Source organism: Lynx rufus, unplaced genomic scaffold (assembly GCF_022079265.1).
Source record: "Lynx rufus isolate CCGP_SWC_20201006 ecotype Redwood Valley unplaced genomic scaffold, mLynRuf1.p SCAF_7, whole genome shotgun sequence".
Classification (NCBI taxonomy): domain Eukaryota; kingdom Metazoa; phylum Chordata; class Mammalia; order Carnivora; family Felidae; genus Lynx; species Lynx rufus.
Genome location: NW_025814889.1, coordinates 71,089,687 through 71,112,530, shown reverse-complemented (window position 1 = coordinate 71,112,530; position 22,844 = coordinate 71,089,687). Strand labels below are relative to the sequence as shown.

The 22,844-nt window shown below is 36.0% G+C and overlaps 1 protein-coding gene across 1 annotated transcript in view; it reads left to right on the top strand.

Annotated features, from left to right (window-relative positions):
- PUS7L (pseudouridine synthase 7 like) overlaps window positions 1-21,337 on the top strand; it is a 28,994-nt gene extending 7,657 nt beyond the window's left edge. Inside the window, exons 2-8 of the mRNA XM_047067185.1 lie at window positions 6,220-6,379; window positions 8,985-9,177; window positions 11,839-11,937; window positions 14,307-14,388; window positions 15,529-15,809; window positions 19,471-19,524; window positions 20,566-21,337. Of these exons, the coding sequence (XP_046923141.1) occupies window positions 6,220-6,379; window positions 8,985-9,177; window positions 11,839-11,937; window positions 14,307-14,388; window positions 15,529-15,809; window positions 19,471-19,524; window positions 20,566-20,892 (1,196 nt within the window). The 3' untranslated portion in view covers window positions 20,893-21,337. The remainder of the gene's footprint in view (window positions 1-6,219; window positions 6,380-8,984; window positions 9,178-11,838; window positions 11,938-14,306; window positions 14,389-15,528; window positions 15,810-19,470; window positions 19,525-20,565) is intronic.
- The last annotated feature ends 1,507 nt before the right edge of the window (window positions 21,338-22,844 follow it).

The window sequence follows — 22,844 nt, the reverse complement described above, 5'->3', positions numbered from 1 at the left end:
GCTCGAACTCACGGACCGAGAGATCATGACCTGAGCCGAAGTCGGCCGCTTAACCGACTGAGCCACCCAGGCGCCCCTCAAGGACAGTTTAAAGGAAGGGACAGTATTATTAGAACCTGGAAGAAAGGAATACTTGTTATGTAGTGACACAAAGTTTGGCAACCTTGTTGTAGGCAGTAAAATGGAAAGTAGAAATGTTTCTAAAGAGGAGCACTGTAGCTAAAGAGATTTGTAGGCAAAGTGTTGAAGGCTTCTTTTCTACTCCTTGTAGTAAAATTCTAAAGGAAAAACTGCTAGATATAAAGGAGCTAGAACTCACTGGGTTCAAAATCATTTTTTTTTCTTCAAAAAAAAAAAATCCCCAGTTTCTTAAGATGGCACATTATGTTTAAATTAAGAAATGGCTTCCAGACAAAGAGAAAATCATGGCAAGGTCAGGACATGTTCTAGCAAGGAAATCTAGGGTGTGAACTGTGAAATCCTTTTTTAAAATTTTTGCACAAACCTCTACCAGTGTCTCAGAATGATTCAGACAGGCAAAGGCCCTCTGGGGACTTGAAGGGCATGACTCAAGGATCCCCTGTGTTAAACAGTAATACCCCTAAGGATTTAGGGGACATTTTCCCTCAGTATCTTCAGTAGAAGCCCTAAGTTTAAAACATCTGGTCTTCACAAAATTTGAGTGTATCCTTGTCTAATAGAGTGAACCCACATAGTTTTTGAAAAGGTCAAAGACAGTACAAAATAGAGGCCTTTGTACTACCAAACTTTTATTTTGTATTTATTTATTATTATTATTATTTAATGTTTGTTTATTTTTGAGAGAGACAGACAAAGCATGAGCTGGGGAGGGGCAGAGAGAGAGGGAGACACAGAATCCAAAGAGGCTCCAGGCTCTGAGCTGCCTGCACAGAGCCTGACACAGGGCTTGAACTCATGGACTGCAAGATCATGACCTGAGCCGAAGTTTGGCACTTAACTGACTGAGCCGCTTAGGCACCCCAGTACTGCCAGACTTTCAAAGGCAGGAATTGGGCTAAGAAAACTACTGCATTATAAATAGGTAACTTTTACAGAAGAGGAAGTTTCACTTGGAGGGCAAAATTGACACCCAAAAGTGGACTCTAGAGCTATAGTAATTATTCCCAGATACTGGGAGGACTGAATGCTAATAAAGGAACAACAACATACACCTGGCTGGATTCAGAACTGCTGTGTAAGAGTAACTTGTAGGTATATCTATCCCCCCCCCCCCCAGTTTGAATAAAGAGTGTATAGCACTTGTCCTATGTGTGTTTCAACATTTCAAGGTGTGTGAAAAGCAGATTTGTCTCTTTGTGTCACGGTCCTTCAGAGCCTTCATATTAAGAGAAATCGTATTTGAGGATTCTGATTTGATATGTATTCAAGGAACCTTATCTATAGCTGGGCCTGATTTAGATAAAAAAAAAATGCTAGAATTTGAACTGTTTTAATCGTATGAGTGTTGGAGGCCTTGGGAAGGAATGAGTATGTTTTGAATTGGGGGTTTGTGTGGTCGTACTAAAAGTATTCGAGCCAAAAGGTGGATCGTAGTTCTCAACCCCAAGATTCTTAATGCTCTTCTCCTGGTACTCACACAGAGTGGCTTTTGCAGCCAGTAGAATATGACACAAGTGATGGTGTATGTGTCTTCTAAGGCTAGATCATAGGTAGCATTATACTTTTTGCCCATGTTTCTTGGATTGCTCTTTGTAGGGTAAGCCGGCTACTATACTGTGAAGATATACATATGGCTCACTGGAGGGCTGAGGGCTGTAGCCAACTGCCAATACAACTTGCCAGCCATGTAGGTGAGTCCCCTTGGAAATGGATCCTTCAGCTCCTGTCAGGCTTTTGAATAACTATATTCTCAGCCACATCTAACTGCAGCCTCTTGAGAGAGCATGAACTCAAACCACCAAACCAAGCTGCTCTTGAATCTCTGACCCACAGGCGCTATGAGAAATAAATGAACACTGTAAGCCACTGAGGTTTGCAGTGACCTGTTACGCAACATTAGATAAATAGTATATAGCAATTAATCCTAGGTATGTGCAGATTACTAAAAAGCAAACACCTCAAGGGATCACCTATGCAGATTTCTGGAACTCTTTGTGCACACATAGCTTCCTCTTATCTAGAACTCTGCCCTGTGAATTCCAGCCACTCAGCCTTCCTGAACTCTAACCTCCACCCTTTTAATTCAGTACAACCACTGTGTTCTCCCTGGATTCCTCCTCCATGTGCTGTGGTCAAGTAAATATCTCTATGCCAAAAACAAACAAACACACAAACAAACTGTATTTTAGGACTCACTTACTTTGTTTTCCTTTTCTTTTTGGATCATAGTTCTATGCTGCCTGTTCTCCAGTGTCTAAAAACGGGTGTTTCTTGTGTTTTGTCCAGCTTTCTATTTGTTTACAGTGGGAGGTCGAATCTAGTACCAATTATTCTAACAAGTGGAATTCTCTAAAAGTGAATTTTATTTTATTTTAATTTTTTTATTTTTATTTATTTTTTTTTTTGAGAGAGAAAGAGAAACAGAGTGCAAGCCAGGGAGGAACAGAGAGAGAGGGAGACACAGAATCCAAAGCAGGCTCCAGTCTCTGAGCTGTCAGTACAGAGCCAGACACAGGGCTCAAACCCACGAACTGCGAGATCATGACCTGGGCCAAAGTTGGACACTTAACTGACTGAGCCACCCAGGTGCCCCTCTAAACGCGAATTTTAAAATTTAGCATAGTTGGTTTTCTTTTTAAACACTTCACTTTTTCCAAGTATTTAAGAAAATGTTATAAATTAAACTTATAAATTTGGTGATCTTTAAGTTTTCCTGTGTTGTTTCCTTATTAGTTACTAACTTAATGAGATTTCAATGTAAAAAGACAAATTTAAATCAATTAGACATTTGTAATTGGAATATATGGGAGTCTCATTCTCTTAAACATTCCAAGTATGTAAGACACAGATTCATTTATACAAACACTAAAATTATGGGTTTGATTCTCCTTAATATTCCTATTCTAAGTTCTAAATCCTCACAAATGAAATAAAAAGTGCTTATGCTCTGCGGCTAATCCGCAACAAATGATATAATTTCAGACAATTTGGAGGTTCCTTCCTACATGGCTGAGCTTGCTTAACAGCTAGTGAGTGACATACCCACATTGTCAGGGGTAGATTTGACACCTTAAACCCTAGTTACCAAATACATAAACTTCAAAACTTGTAAGGATTTGTTTCTTGGCCTTTTTTGGAATACAGTTTCCTGGTCTACTTTAAAAAGTTTGTGACACCTAGCGCTGCTGCTGCAACACTTGACCGAATTTTGCATTTCTTTTACTCTTCAGGTATTTTAGTGACTTGGGTGCCTGGGTGGCTCAGTTGGTTAAGTGTCCGATGTCAGCTCAGGTCATGATCTCAGGGTTCATGAGTTTGAGCACCGCGTTGGGCTCTGTGCTGACAGCTCGAAGCCTGGAGCCTGCTCACATTCTGTCTCTCTCTCTCTCTTTCTTAAAAATAAATAAACGTTAAAAAATATTTAAAAAATATTTTAGTGACTTCTGTCTAGTTCCACAAATTTGATATACTTGAGGGGCTACCTGTATTTTTTCAAAATGTTCCTAATTGACTCTCAGACATTTTGGTTCTAGGACACCTGAAGGGGATAGCTCTTATAAGTTATCGGAGACCACAAACAACTTTCGTTTGTGTGTTTATTACCTATTGATATCTAACCTATTAAAACAGAAAAATCGTTGGACCACCATGTTGTATACCTGAAACTAAAGTAATATTGTTTGTCAACTATACTTCAATTTAAAAAAAAATTTAATGTATGAAGTTGTTTAAAATAATCTATTACTATTAAAATGATAAGAATTTTAATGAAAAAAACATTTCAACTATAAATTAGTGACAAGAAGCATTGTTTTACAGTTCTGCAAATCTTTCTAATGCCTGATTTCATAGAAGTCAGCTGGATTCTCATATATGTTCTTGCATTCAGTCTGTTGGAATTTCTTGTTTTGAATGAATCAAAAGAACAAAACTTAGCTTCACACAGGTATGTACTTGGGAAAGGGAGAACATTATAGACCCTATGAAATAATAAGGTCCCATAAATCTTACAAAAACAGAAATATTTGATATTTCTATCTTATTGCTTTGGCTGCTTGCCATGCTTCTGTTCATTCTTTAAACCTCCAGAGGCACTTCTTCCTCAAATTCTTTTAGGCCTCTTAAGACTAAATGCTTCCAAGACAGGGACCATTTTTTTTTTTTTTTTTTAATTGACCATTGTATCCTTAGCCTAGCACATCTTCCTAAATCATTTTATTTAAACTGTATAATTAAATCCTATCATGACAAAAGCTGAGATATTTTGAGGTTATAATTTCTCTACATTTTAAATATGGGCTTTTCATTTCATTTTATTTGAAACAAGTGATATAAATAGCAGTCTTGGACTAAGACGTTTATATTCGAATCCATTTGGTTAAGATAACGTGAAAGTGTAAAGAACAGATTGTAACTTAGACACAGAATTGACGTGTATGATTCTTTCCTTTCTTTTACTTCTTTTATCAGTTCTTTAAGAATAACAGAAGTCATAGTAAATTTAACTTATCACTGCTATAATAGAAAATTTGGAGAAATCTAGGAAGCTGTATGATCGTATAAAAAATAATGGCCCTAGTGGTAAAAAATATCTAGAAAGTAATGGATAGTGCCTGAATATTCTTCAGAAATTATATCTGTTTATACTTTAACAATTCTTAAATGTGCAAGCAAAAATATTTTTCTTATAAAAATTAAAACATTGAAAATATACAATATTGCATTGTAGATTTTTAAAACTTTTACATAAATTATATGCACTATGCATATTTTTGAAACCTGCTATTTTCATGTTTTTAGAGATTATTCATTAAGAGATATAAATAACAGGTCTTCCCCATTCTTTTAAACAACTGCATGATATTCTAAAGTGTGGATATTATAAGCTCTTGTTTAGCTATTTTATATATTTATAGATAGATAGATAGAGTTCACATCCTTCTACTTCCTGAATCATGTTTATGTTTAATGTTCATTTTTCCTAGAGTACTCATTATTCACAGAGACCCTTGTAGCTGCCGATGACAATTATGACAACTGAACAAAATATAAATTATTTTGCAAAAAACCCTGTGTTTCCATTTCATGACTTGAGGGAAGAGGGCAATAGTTTGATGTATCTTATATGTAAATATGGTGACTTGTGGGTTGTGGTATTTTGTTACTATCAATGCTGGTGGGTTATGTAGGCCAGCATATGGGGGAACTTCTTTGGTGTTAGTTGGTACTGGGCTTGTTCCTTCTCCCTACCTCCATAATCTCACTCCCACCGTGTCATCTGGTAGACATTTTAAGCACCTACCACAAGGCAAGCACCCTTCTATCTACTGGTTTGCTGTCCTGGAACTACCAGTTTGTGGGGCGGACAAACATAAAGAGATAAATTATAATGGCAAGTGTCATGATATCCATAATGACAACTTGTGGAGACATGCCAGATTATGTAATCAACACGTTGTGGAGTTTATTTATTTATTCACTTGACAATTATCTGCATACTTACTGTGTGTTAGGCTGTGGGTGTTAACGATTGAGAAAACCAACACGATCCCTGCTTAGGAGCATTCAGTGTGGGGAACTTGGAAAGAATTTGAGAGAGAACTGCTGCTGTTGTTGGATCATGAGGAGTGCATACAAGCATTGCAAGTAAAATGGGAGGAACACATTTAAACAGAGGGATTCAAATGTGCGCAAGTACAAAGCTGTGGAAGGATCTAGTCCATCCAGGAATTATGAGATAGTCTCTGGGTTGTATAAGATACATGAATGGAAGTGGCACATGTGGAGACTGAAAAGGGAGATTGTGGCCAGATATGAATGCCCAATTAAGGAATTTAGATGTTTTTTTCTGTAAGCCTTTGCTGAGCCAATTAGTATTTTTTAAATGATAGTTGTAATCTAAGACACTGATTTTGTATCTTGACTAAAAAATACTTATACCTACTTAAATGAATAATTTGATTCATTATATTAACCTGTTTGTCTACTAAGAATGTAATTGATATATCACAGCTGGTGTGTGTGTGTGTGTGTGTGTGTGTGTGTGTGTGTGTAATCTTGTGTTTTTCTTTGTTTCAGCCTTTACGCTACGGAAAGAAAATCTGGAAATGTTTGAAGCAGTTGGTTTTTTAGCTATGAAACTTGGTGTGATTCCTTCAGATTTTAGTTATGCAGGCCTTAAAGACAAGAAAGCTGTCACCTATCAAGCAATGGTTGTTAGAAAAGTGACTCCAGAGAGGTAATATGACATTACTTTATAAGATAGAACTTTTCTATCTTATTGCATCAGATAGATAAATGTAAGATTTAAAAAATCAGAACACTAGGAACATATTAACCTCACTATCAATAGTAATTTAAAAAAATTTTGTTTTTAACGTTTATTCATCTTTGAGAGACAGAGAGAGACAGAGCATGAGCGGGGAAGGGGCAGAGAGAGGGAGACACAGAATCGGAAGCAGGCTCCAGGCTCTGAGCTGTCAGCCCAGAGCCTGACGCGGGGCTTGAACTCACGAACTGCGAGATCATGACCTGAGCTGAAGTCCGACGCTCAACCGACTGAGCCACCCAGGCGCTCCAATAGTAATTAATTGATTGAAAGCTTACTGAACAGCACATTCTTTAATAATATAATTATCATCTAAATAGCATTATATCTTAAATTTACACTGAAGGGGCGCCTGAGTGGCTCAGTTGGTTAAGCGTCTGACTTCGGCTCAGATTATGATCTCCCAGTTTGTGGGTTCGAGCCCCACGTTGGGCTCTGTTCTGACAGCTCAGAGCCTGGAGCCTGCTTCCAATTCTGTGTCTCCCTCTCTCTCTGTTCCTCCCCTACTCGGACTCTCTCTTTCTGTCTCTCTCTCAAAAATAAATAAACATTAAATTTATACTACAAATATAGGTTGTTTTAAGACAGACACTTTGAGAAGTGAAAGATTTTAAATGATCTGAATTGTTTCTAAAAATCCTGTACCAGCGCCTGGCTGGCACAGTTGGTATAGCCTGTGACTCTTGATCTCAGGGTTGTAAGTTCAAGCCCTGTGTTGGGTATAGAAATGACATAAAATTAAAAGTTTAAAAAATACCCTGTACCATATTTGAATATGCATTTATATTCAGGACAGTGTGTTACAAATGTATGTATTTTTAATTACTATAATACTTTTTATGCTTTTATTGTCATGGTTCCTTACATTTAAAATAAATCCTCGGGGCGCCTGGGTGGCTCAGTCGGTTAAGCAGCCGACTTCGGCTCAGGTCACAATCTCACGGTCTGTGAGTTCGAGCCCCACGTCGGGCTCTGTGCTGACAGCTCAGAGCCTGGAGCCTGTTTCAGATTCTGTGTCTCCCCTCTCTGACCCACCCCCATTCATGCTCTGTCTCTGTCTGTCTCAAAAATAAATAAACGTTAAAAAAATAAATAAAATAAAATAAATCCTCATTAAATGAAGAGCAAAGTATTCAAATTAACCTCCTTTCAGCTTTCTCAAATTTTAAAAATATTTTTTGTAATTGTAAAATAAATACATATTTATTACAGTAGATTCAGAAAATAGAAGAATGTAAGAATGAAGTTAAAAGTCACTAATAATTCCACTACTCAGAATAGCCACAGTAACCTCTTTTTTTCTTTTCTTTTCTTTTCTTTTCTTTTCTTTTCTTTTCTTTTCTTTTCTTTTCTTTTCTTTTCTTTTCTTTTCTTTTCTTTTTAGTATACTTGACACACAATGTTACATTAGTGTCAGATACACAGCATAGTGATTCAGCAGCCTGGAGCTTGCTTCAAGTTCTGTTTCCCTCTTTCTGTCCCTCCCTGACCCATGCTCTGTCTCTGTCTCTCTCTCAAAAATAAATAAACATAAAAAAAAATTTTTTTTAAAGTACAGTATAGTAAGAGAGAAAGACTTTAGCTTTCAAAGATATTTAGATGTTAGAAACTGGTTTTCAACTACTAAAGACAAAATATTATTAATTCCTAGGAGGAGAGAGCCCTTTGATTTGGCTAATGGGTATAGGATTTTAATTACCCTTCAAGTAATAGTAAGATTTTAGCAGATGAAAAAAACTTGAAGACGTATTTGGACGAGCAGTAAGTTAACTACCTACCTGATAAAACAGATAGTTCCTATAAGTATGACAGAAAATATGAATGTAAAGAAAATGCTTTCTTATAGAGTCTTTAAAGGTATGCTAATAATTGGAATCTATTCTTTAGACTTGGGAAAGAATTGAAAGTTTGAGTAAGAAAATGTTCAGAGCAGGGGCGCCTGGGTGGCTCATTCGTTTGAAGATCCAATTTCTGCTCAGGTCGTGGTCTCATGGTTCATGAGTTTGAGCCCCACCCACATCGGGCTCTGTGCTGACAGCTCAGAACCTGGAGCCTGCTTTGGATTCTGTGTCTCCCTCTCTCTCTGCCCCTCCCCCACTCTCAAAAATAAATAAATATTAAAGAAAAAGTGTTCAGAGCAGAATTTTAGTAAAATCCTCTGGTGCTACTGGTTTTTCTTAGTAATGTTGGAGGAAGAGAGACTGAGGAGGAAAGGAACAAAGTCTGAGGACAGGAAGACTAGAACAGTTAAGAGGTTTTTACCAGTTAAATTAAGGAGAAGTCAGAAGGCACAGATAAAGTGATAGCATTAGGAGTATGTGTTTCAGGTCATAAAACAACTCTGTTAATATGATCCTATAATAATGGGTTTTTTAGTGCACATTCGTTGAAATAACATTAACTTTTGAATTTTTAGGTGTTCTGGTATAAGTGGTTGTCTGGCAACTGTCATTTAAACTTACATTAATTTTTAAATGTAAGATTTAACTGAGTCTATATGATTTATCGTTTATAGGTTGAAAAATATTGAAAAAGAAATTGAAAAGAAAAGAATGAATGTGTTTAATATTCGATCTATAGATGATTCCCTTAGACTTGGTCAGCTCAAAGGAAATCACTTTGATATTGTCATCAGAAATTTAAAAAACCAGATAAATGACTCTGCAAACCTGAAAGACAGAATTTTAGAGGCAATAGAAAATGTTAAGGTAAGAAAACTCAATTTTAAAATAATGTTATAGGAAAATGTTTATAGTCCTCTTTACACTGAGGCAGGAAGAAAAACGTACCTTTTTTTAAATGTGTATATGTAATTATTTAAAAAATGACAGGGACATTTGGCTTATTTTTAATTTTCTTGGTAGTATATTTTTGTATTAAAAAACAGCTTTAATGTGATTTTTAAAAATGTAACATATAGTGTTATCCAGAGTGTGTGGGGAGGGGGAAGCTATCTATATAAGAACAGAGGTAGGTTTTTTTGGTTGTTATTTGTATGTTTAGCACATGCCATATAGAGTAGTATTTTAGGCAAAAGGATTATTTTTTTTTGGAAATTTGTTCAGTAATTTTTTTCAGCAATCTTTGGTAAATAGTTACATTACTTATCAGAATTATATACAATCTTTTTCTTTTTAGTCTAATTATGATTTTTTTCACTGTAGTAAATCACATGCATTTTATTATGTCTTGCAATAAAAAGGTATTTAACATAAACATATAAGTGACATTTGCCAGGCATCTAAACATACCATAGCCTTCAGTCTGATCATCTAGAGTATGGTTAGCAAACTTTCTCTGTAGAGGGCTAGGCATATGGTCTCTTTTGCAGCCACTATACTGCCATTGTGTGGAAGCAGCCATAGGCAATACATAAATGAATGAGCATGGTTGTGTTCCAATAAAACTTTATTTACAAAAATAGGTGTAGGGCCACATTTGACTTATAGGCCATTAGTCGTTTGACAAGTTCTGATCTAGACCAGTAATCCTCAATCTGGGATGCTTGTACGCAATCTCAGTAGTCAATCTCTACCCCCAAACCAATTAAATAAGAACATTTGGGAATGCAGCTTAGTTTATTAATATTTTTTAAAAACTCCCTAGCTGATTTTACTCTACAGCTAACATTGAGAAACACTGATATAAGATTCTGACCACAAAGACCTTTTTACACAGTTTTATTCCTCTCCAAAGAAAAGCAAACAAACAAAAAGCCAGGTTTTTAATCAGTTATTATGCCTTATAGTCAGGAAAATGACTTCTAATAAAGATTTTTAAAATTCAGCACATTTACCTGTGCATAGACACTCTTTGATTGTATACTCCTTATATGGTTGTTTTTCCCTTACTTCTGTATCTAAAATTCTTTTCTCTGTCCTGAAAAACTGCTACTAAAATAATATCCCTTAAAAAGGGGAGAAAGTTTCTCTGAAGTCTGATAGCATTTATTGCCTGTCTTTCATTTGGAACTTATGGATACACAACTGCTAGTTATAAAATCCCAAAATCCCCATTAGAAATGGTTTTAGCTTTAGCCAACTTTCCTTTAGTTCTGAAAATAAGAAGTCTTTGAAGTTTTGTTTTAGACGGTTATAACTTTGACCACTAGAAACCTTTTGTTATATCCAGCCCTAAGTAATTTGAAGGGGTATTTAAAACTCTTCTGGTTATTCTAGGATATTATTTGATATTATTTTTCCAAATTTGAAGTAATAATTGCTGAATGAATAAATATGATCTCCTCTCATAAAGTGAGTGTGGAAGACTCTTATCTTTCAAGAAACCATCTGGGCCCTGATGTTTTCCTTGTGAGAGCATGTTTAACCACTGACTATTATTTATTGTCTTTAAGGTTGCAGAGTAATTTACAATTTTCTGTTCTTGGGGAAGTGATGCCATGTCATTCTCTTGACTCAGGTCTTTAGAAACTGAGATAATTAAAAAATGAATTGTTCTGTATAAAGGAACTAAGACTTGCTGGGTTTGAAGTAAATGTATTGCTTATTCCCAGCATCTCCAGACAACAGGAGCATCTCAGAATCAGAAAGAGCTTTAGAGCAAAGATCACACCCAGTAACCAGTTCATCCCAGTTTTCCCAGAACTTCCCCAATTTTAACATTGAAAGTCCTGCATCCTAGAATACCCTTCAGTAATATGAATGGAAAGCTGACCTATTTTTTAAGGCTTTTTTTGCTGGCCTTATTTTCTAACTTTTAATTGTTTGTTTTTCTTCTTTCTTTTCTTTAATTGTATAGCATATCTCAGACCATTTGGTTCCCATGTGTATATTGCTGATTACAGTATTCTTTTATTAAAATAAATATGAAGAGGACACTTGATTAGATATCTGACACAATAATTCTATTAATTTGTTGTAGTCACTTTGGGCCTATGACAAAGACCCATAGACTGGGTGACTTTTAAATCACAGAAATATATTTTGTATCATGCTGGAGGCTGAAAGCCTGAGATCAGGGTGCCAGCCTTGTCTTCGTGTTGTATTCTCACATGGTGGAAATAGAGTGAGCTAGCTCCAAGGTCTTTTCTTAGAAGGGCACTAATCCCATTCATGAGAGCTCTGATTACCTCCCAGCGTCCCCACCTCCAAATACCATCACACTGGAGGTTAGGATTTCAACGTATGAATTTTGGGGGATATACAGGCATGCAGTCCATAACAATATGCTTTTTTTTTTTAATTTTAGTTTTTAATTTTTTTTAATATAATTTATTGTCAAATTGGCTAACATTGTATACAGTGCACTCTTGGTTTTGGGGGTAGATTCCCGTGGTTTATCGCTTACATACAACACCCAGTGCTCACATAATAATATGCTCTTAATGATTGATTTTCTTGTATTTGTAGAATAAAGGGTTTGTAAATTACTATGGACCGCAGAGATTTGGGATGGGAAGGAAAGTTCACACTGACCAGATTGGATTGGCTTTGCTGAAGAGTGAAATGGTATGGATTAAAAAAAAAACACTCTGCTCTGATTTGTTTTGTCAGTTATACTTACTACGTGACCCAGCCCTTTGCTTTGTTAACCCAGCATGTGAATGCATATGTACACACATACATACACCATATGCTACATTATTGAACATTTATGAGCAGCTATTGTAGTCTTAGTATCACACTGTAATAAAGTGAAATTGTATGTGATGTCCCTGTGTTTAATACTTGAGACTTAACAGAGAATTGATGAGCACTCACCAAATTCTTAATGAAGTGAATGGAGGATTTGGAGGAAACGTAACACCCTATAATTCCAGAAATATGGCATCCGATGATGCAAAATTCACATTTCTTACAGCATTTAAACAAAAGCTGTCCCCTCTTTTAAACTTCATATTCTGTGCTTCTCATTTTTTTTTTTAACTTTGCTAGAGCTTTAGCTGTCAATTGTTGCTGTGTAACAAACAAACTACTCGCAAACTGCATGGTCTATAATGATGAGCATTTATTATCTCACTGTCTCTGAGGGTCAGGCATCTGGGAGCAGCCAAGCTGGGTGTTGCAGCATCAGGGTGTCTCATGGTGTGCAGTCACACTGTCAGCCAGGGTTATAGTCTTTGATGACTTGATGAGGCACAGAGGATCTCCTTCCAAGCACACTCTGCTTTTGGCAGGAAGCATTAGTTTCCCATCATGGGACTACTCATGGCGTGACTTCCCTATGAGAGAGGAGTTCAGGAGCACAAATGAATGAGAGAGAGAGACCACAGCATAAATCGAGTGTCTTTTATAATGTAATCTTAGAAGTGACATCGTCACTTCTGCTCTGTTTTACTCACTGGGCATGCAGATCCACCCTGGTAAGTACAGAAGAGGACTGCACGAGGCATGAGTACCAGGGAATGGAGATCAGCGGGGGCCAACTTCGAGGCTGGCCCCATGCTAGAAAGCCATATTTTCTTTCCTTGGAAACATTTTCTCCCCAACCTTTATATTCTTTGCATCTCAATTTAAATTCTCATCCCATTCCCAAGAAAAATTGAATTATTCTTATCTTGTGACTTCAAAGCCTCTTGGATTTCCCATCTTAGGTTTTATTATATTTTACTGTTAATGTTTATTTAATCGTTTCCAGTAAACAAACACTATGTCTCTCTTGCTCAACATTCCACCCCTGGTACTCTGCATAGTGCCTAGCACATCACAGATGCTTAGTAATATTTATTTGAATGAATTAGCTTCTTAACATATATTTGTTTGAATGGATGAATGAATACTGTAAAATAAGACTGGGATTTTAGGTTGAATGATCTATTTTAAGATCCTTTCCTACTCTAAAACATATACTTATGAATCACCATGCTGGAGACAGTATAATAATAATAATAATAATAATAATATAGAGGACCTCATAGATAGCATTAAAAAAAAGGAATGTCTTTTAATCTATTTAGTTTTCAAAAGAAAATATTAATATTGGCAATAAAAAAAAAGATTTTGGCAATTATTTTAAAGACCAAAGCATTCCAAAACTTGAGAACTGGAATGAAATTTAGTGGTTCACCATTTTCCTATGCTTATTACCTCCCCTGTTTTTGTTGTCTATGTTGGTCAGGTTTGAGTTTTATGTCATTAGTTCATACATGCAGTCATAACTCAATGATAGAGATAAGGAATGACAGAAGTAGAATATGGAAGTGATGGGAGGCACTTTTTCCAGTTGAGAATATTTTGTTTTAATTTTTTTTAACTTTTATTTATTTTTGAGAGACAGAGCATGAATGGGAGAGGAGTAGAGAGAGAGGGAGACACAGAATCCAAAGCAGGCTCCAGGCTCTGAGATGTCAGCATAGAGCCTGACATGGGGCTCAAACCCACGAACTGCGTGATCATGATCTGAGCCGAAGTCAGATGTTCAACCAACTGAGCCACCCAGGTGCCCCAGTTCAGAATATTTTAAACCTGTGTGTAAAGTTGCTTGGTACAGATTTATTTACCAATTTAACACTGTTTAATTTTTGAAAGCTTGAAGATAAAATTGCAGCACCAAATATCATTGGTTAAGTGCCTATTTTTTTTTTTTATGATGCTAGAGAATTTGTATCTTTTTTTAAAAAGTGATTTGCGGCCACCTGGGTGGCTCAGTCAATTAAGCATCTGACTCTTGATTTTGGCTCAGGTCATGATCTCGCAATTTGTGAGTTTGAGCCCAGCATCCGGTTCTGTGCTGACAGCATGGAGCCTGTTTGTGACTCTCTCTCTCCCTCTCTCTGCCCCTCCCTGCTCATGCTTTCTCTCTCAAAAATAAATAAACATTTTTTAAAAAAGTAATTTGTCATTTTCATTTACTATGTTTGCTTGCTTGATTTTTAAAGGTGGAGGCTGTGAAATTATTTCTTACACCAGAAGATTTGGATGATCCTGTAAACAGAGCAAAGAAATATTTTCTTCAAACTGGTATTTAAAAGTTTCTTTACCCCATACATAGTCATGCAAATCTATAATATAAATGTATGTCATTAGGCAGGCATTCATTGCAACATAAATGTGATAGGAAATAGATTATAGTATGTTATATATTTAATAATTTTATTATATGCCCAAGACACTTTAGTTTGGGCCAAATATCCAGAACTCTTGTCTGTTTTAACTCTTGCCTGGGGGTAGGAGTAAGGGGAGAAATAGCTTCTTAGTTTTTCTTGGTCTGTACCCTCAGAGGAGATAAGAATTCCAAATTCTAAACTGGTACTGATGGAAGTATATGCTACAACTCGGGGAGACTGAAAAACCAACTACATAAAAGTATTATTTGTTGTATCCAAAACTTTGTGCATTGATTTGGGCTTAGTCGCCATTCAGCCCTGTCAATTTTGACACTTTAGCCCAATGTGATGGTTTATAATGCAGAATGTTTAATGAGAAGCACTAAAGAAAAGTGGTTATGAGTATGGGTTCTAGAGTCAATCTACATGGAGTTTCACTCTCGAAATGACGTATGTGTTTGTATTATTTAGAGTCCAGAGAACATAATGTCCTTACGGCAATGATTCATACAGTTCAGTGTGCATGAGCAACATGTGGCACATTTACTAAAATGAGGATTCCTACCTGAATAAGCCTCTTTGCAGTAGAGTCCATCAATTTAATTTTAAAAAGCACCCCATTAGCAAGGCCTGTTAGCATACATGAAGGATCCAACCTTTCTTATTCCAAATATTCTATATAAGTGTTCATAATAGCTCTTTAAAAATCTATAGGCTCACAGGTTTATTTCATGCCTTTTTTAAAAGAGGTCCTCTGAATAATTTCCAGTTAGTTTATCTCCATTCTGAAGTAGGTATTACTAATGTGCTTTTTGCTATTTTTTTTAAAGCAGGGAAAATGAATGGAGAATGGACTATATGACTAATGATCTTTATTAAACAAACAAACTCTTCAGGTATAGCTAGGTTTATAGTTGGTAATAAGCATCATCTTCATATTCAAGTTTATAAGATGACACAGTTCATTGCCTCTCATTTAGAGGGCATAATAAAGGTACTTATAACTGGCCTTTAAAGGAAAGTGGTTGACTCACTGATTTTCTCTTTATTTCAGAGGATGCTAAAGGCACACTTTCATTGATGCCTGAATTCAAAGTTCGAGAGAGAGCATTGTTGGAGTCACTGCATCGCTTTGGCATGACGGAGGAGGGTTGTATCCAGGCGTGGTTCTCTTTTCCCCATTCTATGCGCATATTCTACGTTCATGCATATAGCAGTAAAATTTGGAATGAGGCAGTATCCTACAGACTTGGAACCTATGGGTCAAGAGTAGTAGAGGGTGATTTGGTCTGTTTGGGTGAAGATGTTGACGATGAACATTTCCCAAATAATAAAGTAAGTATCCTTTCATCAAAGTTTTCAAAGAGTTGTTACTACACTTGGAATATTAGAGAAGCTCGTTTTTAGAAATCATTTAGCACTAAACACACATTTTATTTTTTTCGCTTGTGTTTATTTGCTTATCTTCTGCTTCTATGCTGTTAACTGAGGCTTAACACCTATCTGTAAACAGAAAGATAAAAATAGTCACTGGTATTAAGTAAAAGGTACAAACGTAGTAAACCTTCCTTTAAAGAACATGTTAAAAAAATTACGGAAGTAATGCACAAAATAGTGCCATTAAAAGTGAAAAATTGAAACTTTACATACAAAGCTGTCATCTTGCCACCACTCTTATTGTGTGTCCAGGAAATCAACCTCTGTTTTTTTCATATATGTTCTTCTAGACCTTTTTCTATGCTTTCACATAAATATCTATAGAAAACTGTATTTTTATTCTATTAGCTAACATGAATAAAAGCAAAGGCAGGGCTTAGGAGCTCAGAACTTAAAATATGAAAAGGAAAAAATACAGTTTTTATAATGATGGTATATAGGGTGTGTAATGTTTGGATGTATTTTATATAAATGTGATTTTATATAATTGCCATTTACAACTTGCTTTTTTTATAAATTATAAAAATTATAATATAAATTTTATAAAATTTTTATAATGGAAAGTTTCTCTTTCCATTTCTTCTCTGTCCAACTAGTATTTTTATCTTGGGCTTGAACAGTTAAAATAATGAAACTGAATTATATAAATCAAGTAAAGAAATTTATTTTATATATAATGCAAAGAATAAATTAAAATGCAAAAATAACATTATCTCAAGTTAGTCTCAGAAATACGTTATAAAAGTTAGTGAAGGTATTTTGAGTAGTAATTTCATATATAACATCATAAAATCATTGAGTTCTAGATGAGAAAAGGGTTTTAGAGACTCTCTTTCCTAACTCCCATTTTGTAGAAATGAAAATTGAGACCCAGATTGGAGAGGAGACAGATTAAGTGACATAGGTAGCAGAATTAAAAAGACCCTAGCCTGAATTGGTCCCTAGCAGAGAAATCATGGAATATAGAAAACGTGTCTGCATCTAGAGAGAACATGGGCCAGTTTTTCAAAAAGGAAGAAAAATAGAAAGATAGACTCTGAATTCTATGTAAAGGAAACTTTATCTAAATTAATGGCACAGTCTGGATGTATGAATTAAGGTTTTGTTTGTTTTGTTTTGTTTTTGTTTTTGTTTTAAGTAATGGAGATCCACCTCAAACTAACTTAAGGCAAAGCAGACAGGAATTCATTGGCCCTCATAACCAAGGTGCTGATTCAGGCGCAGCTCTATCCAGAGGTTAAGCAGTCTCTTAAATAATCTCTATCTTCTTTTCTTCATCTTTCAGCTCTGCTTTCCTATGTTAGAGCCATTCTGAGTCTGGCTCATTCTTTTAGTGGCAAGATGGTCATGAGCATCTCTAAGCTTATCTCTTGTGTGTAAGTGATGAATCATGGGAATCTACTCCCAAAGCCAAGAGTACACTGTATACTCTGTATGTTAGCTAACTTGACAATAAATTATATTAAAAAAACAAACAAACAAAAACCCAGATTAATGTGACTGCGAAAACAAAAACAAACAAACAAAAAACCACCTTGTAGAGAAGAGGACTTTTTTCCCCCATGGAATAAAAGCCATGGGATTAGGTCTCTCTGGCTAGGAGTGACCAGGCTTGGGTCCCATATCCAGGCCCAAACCAATTATTGTGGCCTGGAGTATGTCATTGGCTAAGCCTGTGTTCCAAAGGATCCTTCCTGGAACCACCCCATAAAAATCACATTTGCGACCTGGTAATGAGGGTGCTACTACTGGAAAAGAGAGAGTAAAGGCTGAATAAGCCAGAGCAACAGATGTCTCCTTCACTGTTTCATTGAATGGGTGGGTGGCTTATAAATATTTAGTCAAGAAAGGGATTACTGGGAGCATAAAATGGTCATTTAACTGAGACAACATCTGAAACTGTGTAAAAGAAATACAGCATTATAGGCTTTACTTTAACTCATGTGAGTGGAAGAAGAGCTATCAGTGATCTCCTTTTTATAAATACTGAAAAATCATGTTTTTTTTCACATATTCCAGGAAACATGTTCTTTTAAATATTACCTGTGCTACGCATTATTTAGTAAGTTAGCCGTTACTAATTCAGATTTTCAGATATTAAAGGTTACTTTGACAAGATATGGTAATAATCTCTGAAATACATGTCTTATAAGACTTTGTTCAACGTAACATTTTGCAAGGAGAGTTGCAGGATCAGAAGTGTATCTGCTTTTCTTTTGGAGCTGTAAGAGAAAGGAGAACATTTTCTTCCTCATGTCTTGCTAAGTTTCCTTCTATTAGCAAAAAACTAAAAGTCTTTATATATTGTAAGACCAATCATTTATACTCTATTAGTACATACTAAGAAAAGAAAAAGCAAGACTTACAGATCCAAAATGGTAACATATGAAAAGAAAAAAGACAATCAAGTTTCTAATAAATGGTATATGGGGCATATCATGTTGTGCATCTACAGTTAAAAATTGTAGGAAACTATAGGACACTATTGTGATTCCCTCCTTGATAGGATTACTAGACAGGTACAGATACACCTTTATTTCAAGTCACAAGGTAGATTTTCTTATAATTTTTTGTGAACAAGATAGAGAAATGTGTTAGGTGAATTAAAAAATTAGGTGAATTCATAGTTGGGGAGTAACCATACACCAAAAGTATGTTTGTTAATCAAAAAATTGATTGATATCAATCTGGAGGGAGTTCTCCAAACACAAAACATGGTCTTCTGTACTTGACCACATTTTCTGGTATTTTCATAGGCTTATCAGTTTGTGAAAGACAAAAAGCTGGAAATGATGATGCAGGAGAGACCCTCATCCCATGGATTTGGTCAGATCACATCTAGAGTTTTATATCCATTTTTGAGTGCAGCAATTAAAAAACTTACCAATAAGCAAACATACAAACCCAAAATGAAAAACAGAAAAGGGAAGCATCTAATCTATTGATTAGAGTAGGCAGACTTGAAGGGAAAGCCAGCAGAGTTAGAGGGGATCTGGACACTACATTATGTGATGAATGCTTTGGAAGGTGGGGGTCCTGTTCATCCTTGTTTAGTGATGACAGCTGCCTTTATACCTGAGTTTCATATGTTAGAGAAATCAGAATGACCTATTCTGTAGTGTCCTATAGCAGCATTTCTCAGACTTACCACATACCTCTTTTTTTTCCCCTGCCTCCTGTTACTGTTCTGTGAAACACGTTTTGAGAGACACCACTTCTCGGAGAGTATTATGATATTTGTTGGGGACAGAGGTGGCGGGGGGTGTGGTGGTTTCAGAGAGTGGAGTTTTGATTCAGCGTAACAACTTTGTAAGTCAGGAAAAGTTGGTGATAAGGTGAAATTATCACCTCAGAGTGTTAAGCTACCTCCATTCTGTACGTGTTCCAATTTGACTTGGTTAAAGCAGGAAGCGTTCTAATTTTTATGCAGTCTAAAAACAAATTGTGAACATACTCTTGTTTGGGTACATGTATATTCAGCATGGGAGTCGAATTATACATAACAGGGAAAATTGAGGGAATGAATCATCCATATTTTTGTCATGTTTTTAAAAAATAGGTTCATCTAGTAACTGAAGAAGAGGAATCAGCTAACACATATGCAATACATCAGGTAAATTTGCTTAAGAATTGGCATCACTTTGGTCTAAATGTAGATATTGAGATATTGTGTCCAAAAGACAAAATGTTGATTAGTTTTCTTCTCTACCTTCCTTTTTTTTTTTTTAACCACTTTTTAATTCAGGTGCAATTATATACAATAAAATTCACTCTTCTCAGTTTCCAATTCTAAGAGTTTCGATAAACACATGCAGGCTTAATGACCACCACAGAAATCAAGATAAAGTAACATTTTCATCTCTCCCTAAAATTTCCCTGTGCCCCTTTTTAGTCAACCCGTACCCCTAGTCCCTGGCAGGAGCTTGTCCATTTTCTGTCCCTATAGTTTTGCCTTTGAAAGAATGTCAAATGGAATCTTATAGTATATGGCCTTTTGTGTCTAGCTTCTTTCAATTAGCATAATTAATTTGAAATCCATTCATGTTGTGTGCATTTGAATTTTTTACCTTGTTCCTCTTTCTGACTAACTGTTTGGTACCAGTAGTTCAAGAAAAATGTCTAGAAATCACCCGCAAAGGAGGAGAGCCTTACAAAAGGCATAAGCAGCTGTATATGATGCTAGTGGTTCGCTTTCATGTTTTTAAATAAGTAAGAAGAATATAACATCATCAGCCAAAATACCAGTTATATTATTGAACAGTAGGAATTCATCTTTGTGTTATAGAAACAATACGCTTTTAGGATTGAATGACTACCTTGAGGTTAAGTCTTTGTCAGCTAATTAAATGTACCAGAACTTCTTGTTTCCTCTCTTCTGCATTAACAATAGTTTGTCTAGTAGTATCTGACTTGAGTTGGTTACTTTGGTTATTGTGAATCCTTCTTGATTTTAGTTAGCTCTCTGCCTGGCAGCATTTAAAATAATCAAAGTAGTGTGGTGGTCAGTAGCATGTTTTAGGCTGATTGTGATGTTTACATCCTGAGACATAATGATCGTATCTCAAGGATTATTTCATATACCAAATCTCAGTGTTACAATGATCATGTATTTTTCTGAAGGCTGTTTCATCTGTATTTTTTCCCTTCTACACAGGTGGTTCTTCCAGTGCTTGGATACAATATTCAATACCCGAAGAACAAAGTAGGGCAGTGGTACCAGGAAATACTTAGCAGAGATGGACTGCAGACATGTAGGTTTAAAGTACCTACTCTGAAACTGAATGTTCCAGGATGCTATAGACAGATATTGAAATGTCCCCACAATGTCTCATACCAACTAAAGGAAGAACATGATACTGATGTCAAAATGGAAGGTTCCCACATTGGTGAAGCAACTTTATCTCTTTTGATCTCTTTTGATCTTGATGCTTCGTGTTATGCTACGGTCTGTCTGAGAGAGATAATGAAGCATGACTTTTAGAACCATTAGCCTTGATCTAATCGTATCTGTCATTCTTTAGAAGAGAGGGAGCTAAAATTTCTGGAGCATTTACCATTTACCAGGAGCTTTATAATTGTTATCTCCTGTAATTACAAAACATCCTGAGGAACTAGGAATTTGATGCTGATGTTCCAGAGGACATAGAGCTAGTAAGTGGCAGCATTTGAATTTAAGACTGCAAAGCTTATGTTCCTTCTATGATCTAATGTTTCAGTGACCTTTATTCTGTGCTATAAAGTTTACAATCTTTCTGGACTATTCAGAGCATATAATACTGCAAGGTAACATGTAAAAAAAAACATGTTTGGAGTAATGTTGATATCCTCTACTTGCTTAGAATGTAGATGAAACTAGATTTTTTTTTTTTTTAATTTTTTTTTTTTTTCAACGTTTATTTATTTTTGGGACAGAGAGAGACAGAGCATGAACGGGGGAGGGGCAGAGAGAGAAGGAGACACAGAATCGGAAACAGGCTCCAGGCTCTGAGCCATCAGCCCAGAGCCTGACGCGGGGCTCGAACTCACAGACCGCGAGATCGTGACCTGGCTGAAGTCGGACGCTTAACCGACTGCGCCACCCAGGCGCCCCGAAACTAGATTTTAATGAAAGCGTATGATTAGAGAGAAAGATAAATGAAGCATTTTGTTAATTATTATTGTCATTCTCCATTTTTTAAATCACTTATCAGAATAATACATTAGGGAAATATAATTTCTATTATGGTAGCTACCCCGGGGTAATTTACCTCTTTATGAGATAAATAATCTTCGGTGAAGATTGAAATAAAATTTTTCATACAATTTCCTTATCTCGATATACATTGACCCTCTTGACTTTCTGTGATTCTTTTCTCTGTCATCAAAAACAAATTTTAGAGTCAGACAGATCTGGGCTCAGACTCCAGCTCTGACACTTACAAGTCACTTTGGGTATGTTGTTGACTCTTTTTGAGACTTATTAAAGAATCAGGACAGCACAACCTCATAAGCAACAAGTAATAGAATTGTCTCCACCTTTTATGTTGCTAGAGGAAGAAAACATTTTGCCTATTTGAAAATTGAAATATTTAACTATCCCACATCGTAAACCATCCTTTACCACTTATATATATCAGTTAAATTTGGAGTGGTGGTGGTATATATTGATCTCGAAGGTCTAGCATCCTTTCATTGCTGGTAGTATAATATGGTGACATTTAAAAAGCAGTATAGAGCATTGTATATCAGTATTTGGCACTTTTATGTACTTAAGTCAGTGAAACTATTTTGGGTATAGTAGCATAAGGAAATAAAATTCAAAAGAAGGAAAAAAGTTACATGCAACACAAAACTTGCTCATTATAACACTTTTATACAGAGTGAAAGAAATTATAGTTTGAAAGTCCAGCATTAGATAACGAAATAAAATGAGATGTGTCAACTTGATGGCAAAACATGTAGTTATTAAAAATTATTTTAAATGATGATAAAGGTTTTAGGTATGTGAAAAAAATGTTGTCCCTCAAAACCAGAAGATAGACATTACAAATGCAGTATAAACACTGAATGCAGCTCTTTCTTTTTTTTTTTTTTTTAAATTTTTAACGTTTATTTACCTTTGAGACAGAGAGAGACAGAGCATGAACGGGAGAGGGTCAGAGAGAGAGAGGGAGACACAGAATCCAAAACGGGCTCCGGGCTCTGAGCCGTCAGCACAGAGCCCGACGCGGGGCTCGAACTCACGGACCGCGAGATCGTGACCTGGCTGAAGGACGCTTAACCGACTGCGCCACCCAGGCGCCCCTGAATGCAGCTCTTTCAAAGAGAGGCACTTTAGCATAGCGACTAAAAGCACAGTTACTGGGGACAAACTCCCCCAGTTTGAACCTTGGCTCTGCCAGATAGCATGTGGCCTTGGACAAGTTGTTTAAGCTTCGTGTGCTTTGGTTTCAA